This window comes from Oncorhynchus mykiss, chromosome 15, assembly GCF_013265735.2.
Source record: "Oncorhynchus mykiss isolate Arlee chromosome 15, USDA_OmykA_1.1, whole genome shotgun sequence".
In the NCBI taxonomy this organism is placed as follows: domain Eukaryota; kingdom Metazoa; phylum Chordata; class Actinopteri; order Salmoniformes; family Salmonidae; genus Oncorhynchus; species Oncorhynchus mykiss.
The window spans coordinates 18,430,078-18,442,622 of record NC_048579.1 but is presented as its reverse complement, the minus strand read 5'-3'; the positions used below and the strand labels follow the sequence as shown (position 1 = coordinate 18,442,622).

General features: G+C 43.4%; 1 protein-coding gene across 1 annotated transcript in view; it reads right to left on the bottom strand.

Annotated features, from left to right (window-relative positions):
• scn5lab (sodium channel, voltage gated, type V-like, alpha b) overlaps positions 1-12,545 on the bottom strand; it is a 189,960-nt gene that overhangs the window by 137,494 nt on the left and 39,921 nt on the right. Inside the window, exons 4-6 of the mRNA XM_021562572.2 lie at positions 10,451-10,540; positions 4,477-4,605; positions 1,621-1,712 (exon numbers count right to left, since the gene is read on the bottom strand). Coding sequence (XP_021418247.2) covers positions 1,621-1,712; positions 4,477-4,605; positions 10,451-10,540 — 311 coding nt within the window. The remainder of the gene's footprint in view (positions 1-1,620; positions 1,713-4,476; positions 4,606-10,450; positions 10,541-12,545) is intronic.

Below are 12,545 nucleotides of genomic sequence, written 5' to 3'. Positions count from 1 at the left end.
TCCAAGATTTTCTAGCATTTTTTCCCTAGCTAACTATATTTAGCTTATCTGATCCTATGCTATTACTTTACTATCCCGATTCCCATTTGGCCAGGATTTGTGTTGGATTAAAGGTAGTGTGAGGGGCCAGACTGCTGTACAGTATGAACACTGAGAGGAATTCAGTCTCTAAACCTTCACTTCCAGTCTGGCATTTCCAGAAGATGGTGTGGGCCAAAGGAGGTCAGCCATGAAGAGCCTGACTCACCATGTGTCTCAACAGCACCTGACAACAGGAAGAAGTGGAATACATGGGCCATGACTGATGGAAGTTAGCCCCTGCAGAGTAGATACCGGGTAGCTACTGTATGGTACAGATCATCCAAAAGTGACCTACCAGGTAAATCTAGAAATCTAGGTCCTATAGCCTATGGCCAGGTCGCAATTGTAAATGAGAACTTGTTCTCAACTTGCCTACCTGGTTAAATAAAGGTGAAATAAAATAAAACAAGTCAAGTAAAAAGTAGGGTCCAGGGTTTTTCCCTGGCCAGATCAAGTGGACAGGTTATGCATTGTAGGTTTACATAAAGGGCCCTGCTCAGATATATACTGCACTATGTGTTGCTAAGGGTACTACACCTGTTTCATCCAAGCAAGGGATTTAGTCCTATTTGAGTAGAGATCCAGTCTGAATGGATTGTATGTCCTGCTTCCTATGGGAGCGTCTGTTGTGAATGGAGATATTATTACCATACAAAGTGGTATTTGACTATACCCATGCCTGTTAAACACTAAGGGTGAATGAGACCTGTTGAGTCAGATAACGAGGTAACATAATCCTTGGGCTTAAGGCCAGATGTCATGTTGAAGCTTTATCTGTGGACTGTATATTCACTATGTTGATGTCTATAGAGAAGTGTTTGCATACAGCATGTGGATGCAAGCATTGATGCATGACTACGCCTTCAAAGAAACTAGATTTGTATTTTTCACAAATGAATGGCATACATACATCTAAATACAAAATGAATTTGAAGTGACAACACAACGGTTGCTACCAGACTCTTATTCTACTGCTCAGGTTATACATTGCCCCCACATCCCTCCCTTCCCCAATACATGTGTTAATGTTGGACTATAATTTGTGCCTTCCTTGATTATACTTATGCTAAAATATTTATTATATTCTTTTGATCCATTTCCTTTATGTTTGTATTCTTATCTTTTCTTTTTTCTTCTTGTTGTTGAATTGTCGAGAAGGAACCTGCAGGTACGCATTTCGTACGGTGATGTAAACCATGCGTATATCGCGCACATATGCCTAATACAACTTAAAACGTACTATGGGCAAACATATTCCATGAGAATCTAAAATGTGAGAATCCTCCATTTTGAATCAGACGTTGCCCAACTCAAAGGTCTCATTTCCACTCACAGGTTAGTTTGATAACCGGAAACAAAAAGGGAATGACAAGGCACTCTGTTCCAATACCCACACTAGCAGGCCACTTTGGGTGCATGCCCAATACATTGCTTCATCCTAAGTACAGTAGGGTGCTAGTGTAGACATATTGGAACGTAGCCGGGGTTTAGTTCTTCCAACGGTGGGTGGTGTCTTAGTGTTTGAAACTCCCTTCTCACCTGGGATGACTGAGATAGTTTTCAGTGCTCGTAGGACTCTGAACGTCCGTAAGGCTGAGACATTGCCCAGGTCCACAAACTCAGTAACATATCTGCAACAAGTGAAAGTCAAGCAGACACAATGACAAAGCACCGACGACAGGCAAAACACAACAGTTGAATGTGCCGGGATTGGAATAGAGGGGAGGGGGGAGGGCTTGGATTGAGGTCAAGGGTCAGAGAGGATGGCTTTGGCTTGGACAGAGAGGAGGAAGAGGGTGAAGGGGTATGTACAGTACAGTAACAGTATGTGGACTGGACAATAGACAATGTAACCCATTTTTTGGTAACACTGCAGCACAAGGGGAGACTCCCTCTTACCTGGGATTACTGAAATAGTTTTCAATGCTCTGAGGACCCTGAATGTTCGAAGTGCTTGGAGATTGCCTACTTTAACAAATTCGGTTAGCAACCTGCAGGATCAAATTACAGTTATTTGGTCAAACACCAAAAAAAAAACGTAAAGACAACTGCAGGCTAAGCACTGCCTCTTAGTGAAGCTTTCCCTGGAGAACAGGACAGAAACAGCAAGGTATAGATATTTCCAGATTTTTACAGTTATGTGTGCTGTTAGTATGTCTCCACATCAAGAGACTCCAGAAAAATGTGAAAAACTAATATGGTGCCAGTCCATGTGCTGCTCATATGAGGTATGTTAAGTCTCCTGGACCTAAGTGGTTCCATTCCCTATTACATTTCTGAGGTGAGTTTTCCAAAAGCTTCATAGCTAACATGGCATGCACTCCGTTTCCATGGGAACACCCAGGGTTGGGGGTGTGGATATTTATCAGTGTGGGGGGGGGGTATCCATTTCCCGGTCATCAGTCTGGATTTAATAAAGCCAACGGCGGGAAGGAAGGTGGCCTGTCTGTCAACACGAGTGGGAGGGCAGCGGGGGTCGGTAACTGATGTGTCCCTGTCCTGCTAAATATCCATCTGACCCCACAGAGGCTTCCAGTTCAAGGTCGACTGGAAATAAAGCTGCAGGAGCCAAACGAGAAATCAACACTTCATCGGGGGGGAGGGGGGGGGGGGGGGGGGGGTGGAGGTGGATTTAATCCAATCTCTGGAGGCATCCTTAATGACTCCATTGGAACCTGCTTCTGGTTAAGGTCCCCTATCTGACAATCTGTCATTGGTTTAGAGGCTGTTATGGGTGACTAGGAAACTGCCTGAGCCTTTGGCACCTTACCTACAGTTCTACTTCAAACACGGTTTTCTCACAGGTGAGTCAGTTAATGCACAGTGGGGATGTTCAAAATTGTTCCCTTAGAAAAAATGTGCCGTATGTCCTCAGTGTTTAGACCATCCACAGTAGAAAGTCAGGAGCAAAATAGATTATTCAAAAGCAGTTTAAGGTGCTTTCTACTCCCACACCACCAAAGCAAAATGTAACATTTGAAGAGTAAGAACTTCGGTAATTGGTCATTAAATTCAGGTTGCATTCTAAAATGTTGGAAGTAAAAGTTTGCACTGCATCTATTGGTTAAAAAAGAAAGAGAATTGAAGTATAGTGAAGTATAACAGGGATTTCCAGTAGTCGAGTAAGTATTTACTTTTTTTTTTTACTGTCCTGTTTTGACATTTATTAATGTGTTATTCAATGCGTTTCTATGGGTTTTAGTAGTAAAGGCCAAAATCAATATTTTAAGGAAGTAGAGGGCAGGTTAAAAAGAAGGAGAGGACAGCTTAAAAGGAAGGAGAGGACAGCTTAAAAGGAAGGAGAGGACAGCTTAAAAGGAAGGAGAGGACAGCTTAAAAGGAAGTAGAGGGCAGGTTAAAAGGAAGGAGAGGACAGCTTAAAAGGAAGTAGAGGACAGCTTAAAAGGAAGTAGAGGGCAGCTTAAAAGGAAGTAGAGGGCAGTTTAAAAGGAAGTAGAGGGCAGTTTAAAAGGAAGTAGAGGGCAGTTTAAACGGAAGGAGAGGACAGTTTAAAAGGAATGAGAGGACAGTTTAAAAGGAAGGAGAGGACATCTTTAAAGGAAGGAGAGGACATCTTAAAAGAAAGGACAGCTTAAAATGAAGGAGAGGACAGCTTAAAAGGAAGGAGAGGACAGTTTAACAAGAAGGAGAGGGCAGGTTAAAAGGAAGGAGATGGCAGGTTAAAAGGAAGGAGAGGGCAGCTTAAAAGGAAGGAGATGGCAGGTTAAAAGGAAGGAGATGGCAGGTTAAAAGGAAGGAGAGGGCAGCTTAAAAGGAAGGACAGCTTAAAAGGAAGGACAGGACAGTTTAAAAAGAAGTAGGGAGCAGGCTAAAATGAAGGAGAGGACAGATTAAAAGGAAGGAGAGGACAGATTAAAAGGATGGAGAGGGCAGGTTAAAAGGAAGGAGAGGGCAGATTAAAAGGAAGGAGAGGGCAGGTTAAAAGGAAGGAGAGGGCAGGTTAAAAGGAAGGAGAGGGCAGGTTAAAAGGAAGGAGAGGACAGGTTAAAAGGAAGGAGAGGACAGGTTAAAAGGAAGAAGAGGGGAGCTTAACAAGAAGTAGATTGCAGGTTAAAAGGAAGGAGAGGACAGGTTAACAAGAAGTAGATGGCAGGTTAAAAGGAAGGAGAGGACATCTTAACAAGAAGTAGATGGCAGGTTAAAAGGCAGGAGAGGACAGATTAAAAGGAAGGAGAGGGCAGGTTAAAAGGAAGGAGAGGGCAGGTTAAAAGGAAGGAGAGGACAGGTTTAAAGGAAGGAGAGGGCAGGTTAAAAGGAAGGAGAGGGCAGGTTAAAAGGAAGGAGAGGGCAGGTTAAAAGGAAGTAGGTTAAAATGAAGTCAGACACTAACAGGAGCAATACAGAGAGGTCTACTGTAGCAAGAGAGATACTTACGCCATGACAATCACACTGAAATCCAGCCAGTTCCATGGGTCCCGCAGGAAGGTAAATGGCCCCACACAGAATCCCCTCGCCAGAATCTTTATCAATGACTCAAACGTGTAAATTCCAGTGAAAGTGTACCTGGGCGGGTGTATGGGGTAAGGGAAGGGGGAACAAAAGGTCAAAACATTAGCAGGAAATGGCATTAGCTAGGGTGAGGAGCAAAACACTGCTCTTCTTCCTCCACATGGTACCCCGACTCAGAGTGCAGTTAAAGAAGAAAGAAACCAATAGAAAAGAGACAGAGACAGACATGTAGCAGCTTCAGGGAGAGACAGAGACATGTAGCAGCTTTAGGGAGAGACAGAGACATGTAGCAGCTTTAGGTTAGAGACAGAGACATGTAGCAGCTTTATTTTAGAGATAGAGACATGTAGCAGCTTTAGGGAGAGACAGAGACATGTAGCAGCTTTAGGTTAGAGACAGACATGTAGCAGCTTTAGGGAGAGACAGAGACATGTAGCAGCTTTAGGGAGAAACAGAGACATGAAGCAGCTTTAGGGAGAGACAGAGACATGTAGCAGCTTTAGGGAGAAACAGAGACATGTAGCAGCTTTAGGTTAGAGACAGACATGTAGCAGCTTTAGGGAGAGACAGAGACATGTAGCAGCTTTAGGGAGAAACAGAGACATGTAGCAGCTTTAGGTTAGAGACAGAGACATGTAACAGCTTTAGGTTAGAGACAGAGACATGTAACAGCTTTAGGGAGAGACAGAGACATGTAGCAGCTTTAGGGAGAGACAGAGACATGTAGCAGCTTTAGGGAGAAACAGAGACATGTAGCAGCTTTAGGTTAGAGACAGAGACATGTAGCAACTTTAGGTTAGAGACAGAGACATGTAGCAGCTTTAGGTTAGCGATAGAGACATGTAGCATCTTTAGGGAGAGACAGAGACATGTAACAACTTTAGTGAGAGACAGAGACATGTAGCAGCTTTAGGGAGAGAGAGAGACATGTAGCAGCTTTAGGGAGAGAGAGAGACATGTAGCAGCTTTAGGGAGAGAGAGAGACATGTAGCAGCTTTAGGGAGAGACAGAGACATGTAGCAGCTTTAGGGAGAGACAGAGACATGTAGCAGCTTTAGGGAGAGACAGAGACATGTAGCAGCTTTAGGGAGAGAGAGACATAGAGCAGCTTTAGATTAGAGACAGAGACATGTAGCAGCTTTAGGGAGAGACAGAGATATGTAGCAGCTTTAGATTAGAAACAGAGAAATGTAGCAGCTTTAGGTTAGAGACAGAGACATGTAGCAGCTTTAGGTTAGAGACAGAGACATGTAGCAGCTTTAGGGAGAGACCGATAAATATAGGAGCTTTAGGGAGAGACAGAAACATGTAGCAGCTTTAGGGAGAGACAAAGACATGAAGCAGCTTTAGGGAGAGACAGAGACATGTAGCAGCTTTATGGAGAGACAGAGACATGTAGCAGCTTTAGGTTAGAGACAGAGACATGTAGCAGCTTTAGGTTAGAGACAGAGACATGTAGCAGCTTTAGGGAGAGACATAGACATGTAGCAGCTTTAGGGAGAGAGAGACATGTAGCAGCTTTAGATTAGAGACAGAGACATGTAGCAGCTTTAGGGAGAGACAGAGACATGTAGCAGCTTTAGGTAGAGACAGAGACATGTAGCAGCTTTAGGTTAGAGACAGAGACATGTAGCAGCTTTAGGGAAAAACAGAGACATGTAGCAGCTTTAGGGAGAGAGAGACATGTAGCAGCTTTAGGTTAGAGTAAGAGTCATGTAGCAGCTTTAGATTAGAGACAGAAACATGTAGCAGCTTTAGGTTAGAGACAGAGACATGTAGCAGCTTTAGGTTAGAGACAGAGACATGTAGCAGCTTTCGGTTAGAGACAGAGACATCCAGCAGCTTTAGGGAGAGACAGAGACATGCAGCAGCTTTAGGGAGAAACAGAGACATGTAGCAGCTTTAGGTTAGAGACAGAGACATGTAACAACTTTAGGGAGAGTCAGAGACATGTAGCAGCTTTAGGGAGAGACAGAGACATGTAGCAGCTTTAGGGAGAGACAGAGACATGTAGCAGCTTTAGGGAGAGACAGAGACATGTAGGAGCTTTAGGGAGAGACAGAGACATGTAGCAGCTTTAGGTTAGAGACAGAGACATGTAGCAGCTTTAGATTAGAGACAGAGACATGTAGCAGCTTTAGGGAGAGACATAGACATGTAGCAGCTTTAGATTAGAGACAGAGACATGTAGCAGCTTTAGGGAAAGACAGAGACATGTAGCAGCTTTAGATTAGAGACAGAGACATGTAGCATCTTTAGGGAGAGACAGAGACATGTAGCAACTTTAGGTTAGAGACAGAGACATGTAGCAGCTTTAGATTAGAGACAGAGACATGTATCAGCTTTAGGGAGAGACAGAGACATGTAGTAGCTTTAGATTAGAGACAGAGACATGTAGCAGCTTTAGGGAAAGACAGAGACATGTAGCATCTTTAGGGAGAAACAGAGATATGTAGCAGCTTTAGATTAGAGACAGAGACATGTAGCAACCTTAGATTAGAGACCGAGACATGTAGCAGCTTTAGGGAGAGACAGAGACATGTAGCAGCTCTCGGGAGAGACAGAGACATGTAGAAGCTTTAGGGAGAGACCGAGACATGTAACAGTTTTAGGTTAGATACAGAGAAATGTAGCAGCTTTAGGGAGAGACAGAGACATGTAGCAGCTTTAGGGAGAGACCGAGACATGTAGCAGCTTTAGTTAGAGACAGAGACATGTAGCAGCTTCAGGTTAGATACAGAGAAATGTAGCAGCTTTAGGGAGAGACAGAGACATGTAGCAGCTTTAGGTTAGAGACAGAGACATGTAGGAGCTCTCGGGAGAGACAGAGACATGTAGCAGCTTTAGGGAGAAACAGAGACATGTAGCAGCTTTAGGGAGAGAGAGACATGTAGCAGCTTTAGGTTAGAGACAGAGACATGTAGCAGCTTTAGATTAGAGACAGAAACATGTAGCAGCTTTAGGTTAGAGACAGAGACATGTAGCAGCTTTAGGTTAGAGACAGAGACATGTAGCAGCTTTCGGTTAGAGACAGAGACATCCAGCTGCTTTAGGGAGAGACAGAGACATGTAGCAGCTTTAGGGAGAAACAGAGACATGTAGCAGCTTTAGGTTAGAGACAGAGACATGTAACAACTTTAGGGAGAGTCAGAGACATGTAGCAGCTTTAGGGAGAGACAGAGGCATGTAGCAGCTTTAGGGAGAGAGAGAGACATGTAGCAGCTTTAGGGAGAGACAGAGACATGTAGCAGCTTTAGGGAGAGACAGAGACATGTAGCAGCTTTAGGGAGAGACAGAGACATGTAACAGCTTCAGGTTAGAGACAGAGACATGTAGCAGCTTTAGATTAGAGACAGAGACATGTAGCAGCTTTAGGGAGAGACAGAAACATGTAGCAGCTTTAGATTAGAGACAGAGACATGTAGCAGCTTTAGGGAGAGACAGAGACATGTAGCAGCTTTAGATTAGAGACAGAGACATGTAGCATCTTTAGGGAGAGACAGAGACATGTAGCAACTTTAGGTTAGAGACAGAGACATGTAAGAGCTTTAGATTAGAGACAGAGACATGTATCAGCTTTAGGGAGAGACAGAGACATGTAGTAGCTTTAGATTAGAGACAGAGACATGTAGCAGCTTTAGGGAAAGACAGAGACATGTAGCATCTTTAGGGAGAAACAGAGACATGTAGCAGCTTTAGATTAGAGACAGAGACATGTAGCAGCTTTAGGGAGAGACAGAGACATGTAGCAGCTCTCGGGAGAGACAGAGACATGTAGCAGCTTTAGGGAGAGATCGAGACATGTAGCAGCTTTAGGTTAGAGACAGAGACATGTAGCAGCTTCAGGTTAGATACAGAGAAATGTAGCAGCTTTAGGGAGAGACAGAGACATGTAGCAGCTTTAGGGAGAGACAGAGACATGTAGCAGCTTTAGGTTAGAGACAGAGACATGTAGCAGCTTCAGGTTAGATACAGAGAAATGTTGCAGCTTTAGGGAGAGACAGAGACATGTAGCAGCTTTAGGGAGAGACAGAGACAGTAGCGGCTTTAGGGAGAAACAGAGACATGTAGCAGCTTTAGGGAGAGAGAGACATGTAGCAGCTTTAGGTTAGAGACAGAGACATGTAGCAGCTTTAGATTAGAGACAGAAACATGTAGCAGCTTTAGGTTAGAGACAGAGACATGTAGCAGCTTTCGGTTAGAGACAGAGACATCCAGCTGCTTTAGGGAGAAACAGAGACATGTAGCAGCTTTAGGTTAAAGACAGAGACATGTAACAACTTTAGGGAGAGTCAGAACCATGTAGCAGCTTTAGGGAGAGACAGAGACATGTAGCAGCTTTAGGGAGAGAGAGAGACATGTAGCAGCTTTAGGGAGAGACAGAGACATGTAGCAGCTTTAGGGAGAGACAGAGACATGTAGCAGCTTTAGGTTAGAGACAGACATGTAGCAGCTTTAGGTTAGAGACAGAGACATGTAGCAGCTTTAGGTTAGAAACAGAGACATGTAGCAACTTTAGGTTAGAGACAGAGACATGTAGCAGCTTTAGGTTAGAGACAGAGACATGTAGCAGCTTTAGGTTAAAGACAGAGACATGTAGCAGCTTTAGGAAGAGACCGAGTCACAGGACAGTAAGAATGAGAAGCAGAAGGGAAGACACAGACAACAAGCTCTTTGACAGCAGTGCTCCTTGATGAGTTAAGCAGGTCATCAAGACAAGAATGGGCATTAAAATCCAGTGTGTCACTTCATTGTAACATAAAATAAATTAAGAGAGAGAGAGAGAGACTCTTCAGAGGCAACAGAGATTGGGATGGAGGATGCATCATTCGGAGGAAGTGCACAGCCATATTCCTTTTAGTCTTTGTCATTGTTACTGACTGTAAGGTTAAGAAGGTAGACTGTGACTGACTGGGAGTCATTGCATGCTACAGATCGTGCCGATTGGTAGTGCGTTGTTGACTGTGCAGATTCCATTGTCTGAAAGACTGTCTTCATTAAAGGTAAACTTGGAGGGCTTACACTCTTAGAAACAATGGTTCCAAAAGGGTTCTTCAGCTGTCTCCATAGGACATGTAGAACCACTTTGGGTTCCATGTAGAACCCTCTGTCAAAATGGTTCTACATGGAACCAAAAGGGTTCTACCTAGAGCCAAAAAGGGTTATTCAAAGGGTTCTCTTTTGAGGATAGCTGTAGAACCCTTTGAGGTTCTAGATGGCACTTTTTTTTCTAAGAGTGTACTCTGGTTTTGGACTCTTGGACTGTTTCAAAGAAAGGGCAGTTGCTTATCACAACATGGCAGACTAGACTACGTTGGTTGCATGTCTGTGGGTCAAATCCCCTCTATCCATACAACACATGCCGCTGCCTAACAGCAAATCCATTGTGTGAGATGAACTTATACTGTGAATGATTGACTCTGAGAGAGAGAGATAGAGAGAGAGAGAGAGAGAGAGAGAGAGAGAGAGAGAGAGAGAGAGAGAGAGAGAGAGAGAGATAGACAAAGATTCAACTGAATGATAATTCCCATTCCATCATTGATTTTGCTTTCAATTGTTTGTTTATCAAAGTGTTTGGTTGGAATATGAATCCCTTTAATGAAAGAATGTATAAACGGTATGTGACACCCATACCATGGTTGTTCATTCCGATGTAGCATAGCAAGAGTGCAATTAGCAAATTAGCCGGGTACACTAAAATCGTGAACTTACTTGCTAATTGTGGTTGGCAAGGCAACAAACACCTGGCAAAGCGTTACATCAGGACACATAGGGCACAGAGGATCAATACAGTCAAAGAGGGTTGAGGGAACAGCAAGAAGAACACAGAGAGAATTCACAGAAGAAGCTAGCATCAATGCTGAGAGACAGAGATGATGGGTGAACAAGGCATACTTACTCAACATACTTGGCCCAATACGCTGGTTCCGACATGGCCATGAAGCAACAGTTGGTCAAAATAGTGCACATTATGAACAGACTGAATAACGTGCCCTTGGTTAAGGAAAATGGTCGATTCAATAACAACATATACATAAATTGACACAGTACTATTCTGAATATGCATTTGTAGTGATTATTTATGCCCAAGTATCCCATTTAGGTTTGGTTTGCCTGCTGTCATATCACTCTACTGAGTGAATAGAAGAAAGAAAAAAATTGTGTAATAGTACAACATTGTTGTTACATACTATTGCAGTGATTAAAAGCTACATTGACACAGAATTATACCGTATGTGAAGCCTAGGCTGAGAAACCATCTCTGCATGTACTGTAGGCGTGTAGTGTACATTTTAATAGTTTAAATATTTTCTATGTTTAGGAAACCAAATTACTCAAAATGATCTGAAATAATAAACATACTATAGAAATATCTGTCCAAAGTAAGAAGTAAATCTCTTGTAAATACTCACAGGGGCAAAGAGCAAGCACAGAACAAATATTCTAACTATTTGCTGGGGCGAAAGCTAATTAACGGCAAAAATTATACCTCAGCTGTTGGTTAGCCTTGGCCACCATGGTGCTAATAGCATTATCCTCCCACTCCCCCCTCCCTTCTCACTCCATAGGCAAAATTAAAACATCCGCCTTGCTGTGTGGAGAGTGGCAAGTGGAACCCAAACTGCCTATTAAAAAACGGATTAAATATGCAACTTCAACACAGCTAGTGAGGGGGAATTGAGTAGGTGACTTGAAAGTTGATTTCCTGTCCCCAATTTTCAATTTGGCCTATATTTTAGAAGATTGTGATCAGTTGATTTCTCTCTGTACTTCAATGTTGATCCGTTGATATCTGTCTATCAAACATCTCCCGATAGAATAAATTGTCCCACATTTGCATTTGTAGTTGGAAATGGTCTAGGCTATTCGTACGGGAGAACGTTCTGCTTTCTTATTGTTGCTTGTATTTACAGGTTGTTCGGAAAAACCCTTGTAATGAGTAACCTTGTGCTTAGGCTTTAGGTCAGAGGGCTACCAGCAGGCAACTAGAGTTTGAATCCCTGGTCAGTTACACAATCAAATGACTCCCCTACCAAAACTGAGGTGTCAAAATAATGGCTTCCGTGTCATAAGTCCCTTTGCCTGAGCATTACTATGACGGCGCGTTCAAATTCCCACACTCACAGACAGCACTTTACTCAAATTAGTCACCATAACCATAAGCACCCTGGCTCTACAGAGTCTTCCAGAGCACCCACACTATTAATGAGAAAGTCAACTTCAGCATTATGTACAAATCAGACTGCTGCCAAAAGCTGCTAGAGCCTGGAATCACAGGGTTTGTTAATAAATTGCTAGAAAAATGTACACAGATGATTTTTTTTATGAGCCTACTGTGAGTCGTTGAAGCATATCTCGGCGGAAGCTTTTGCATGAATTCTCATCCTTTTACAGAATGCTTACTTAGGTCTCTGACGGCTTAATCTACAGCATATATTATATATTCTCGCTTTGATGACTTCAATCACAGCTTTGTAGTGCTGTACCCACTTTAAAGTAAGTGTGTAGTGGCTACAACCTCATTGATCCCTAGTTAATAATCAAACATGTACCCTGGCCCAAGGACCCCTGGGTAATCAGCAATCGTGAGGACACATGGCATCTGTGACGTGGCCTCAAAGGGAACGCTTTTCACCACTCTCTCAGCTCATACATGCACACATACAGGCATGACACTGGCATGAACAGAGAGATAGGCACACGCACTAAAGGACGAGCCGACGAAGAATCATGTGCGTGTGTGTACGTGTGTTCTGTGTATGTGATTGATGTACGGTACATATTTTAGTATGTGATTGCTCATGCTGCCGTCTTGACAGCTATCAGGCAGAGCAGTCATACGGTTCTAAATCCTCAATCCCAGCCCTCTTATTTCATTGCAGAGCTATGACATCTCATCTTGGGAAGACTCTGGTTCTGTGTCAGAGCCGCCCCCGCCTGGCACCATAGCGACAGGCCAAGGTGTCAGGTGGGTGGACTGGAGGCAGACCCTT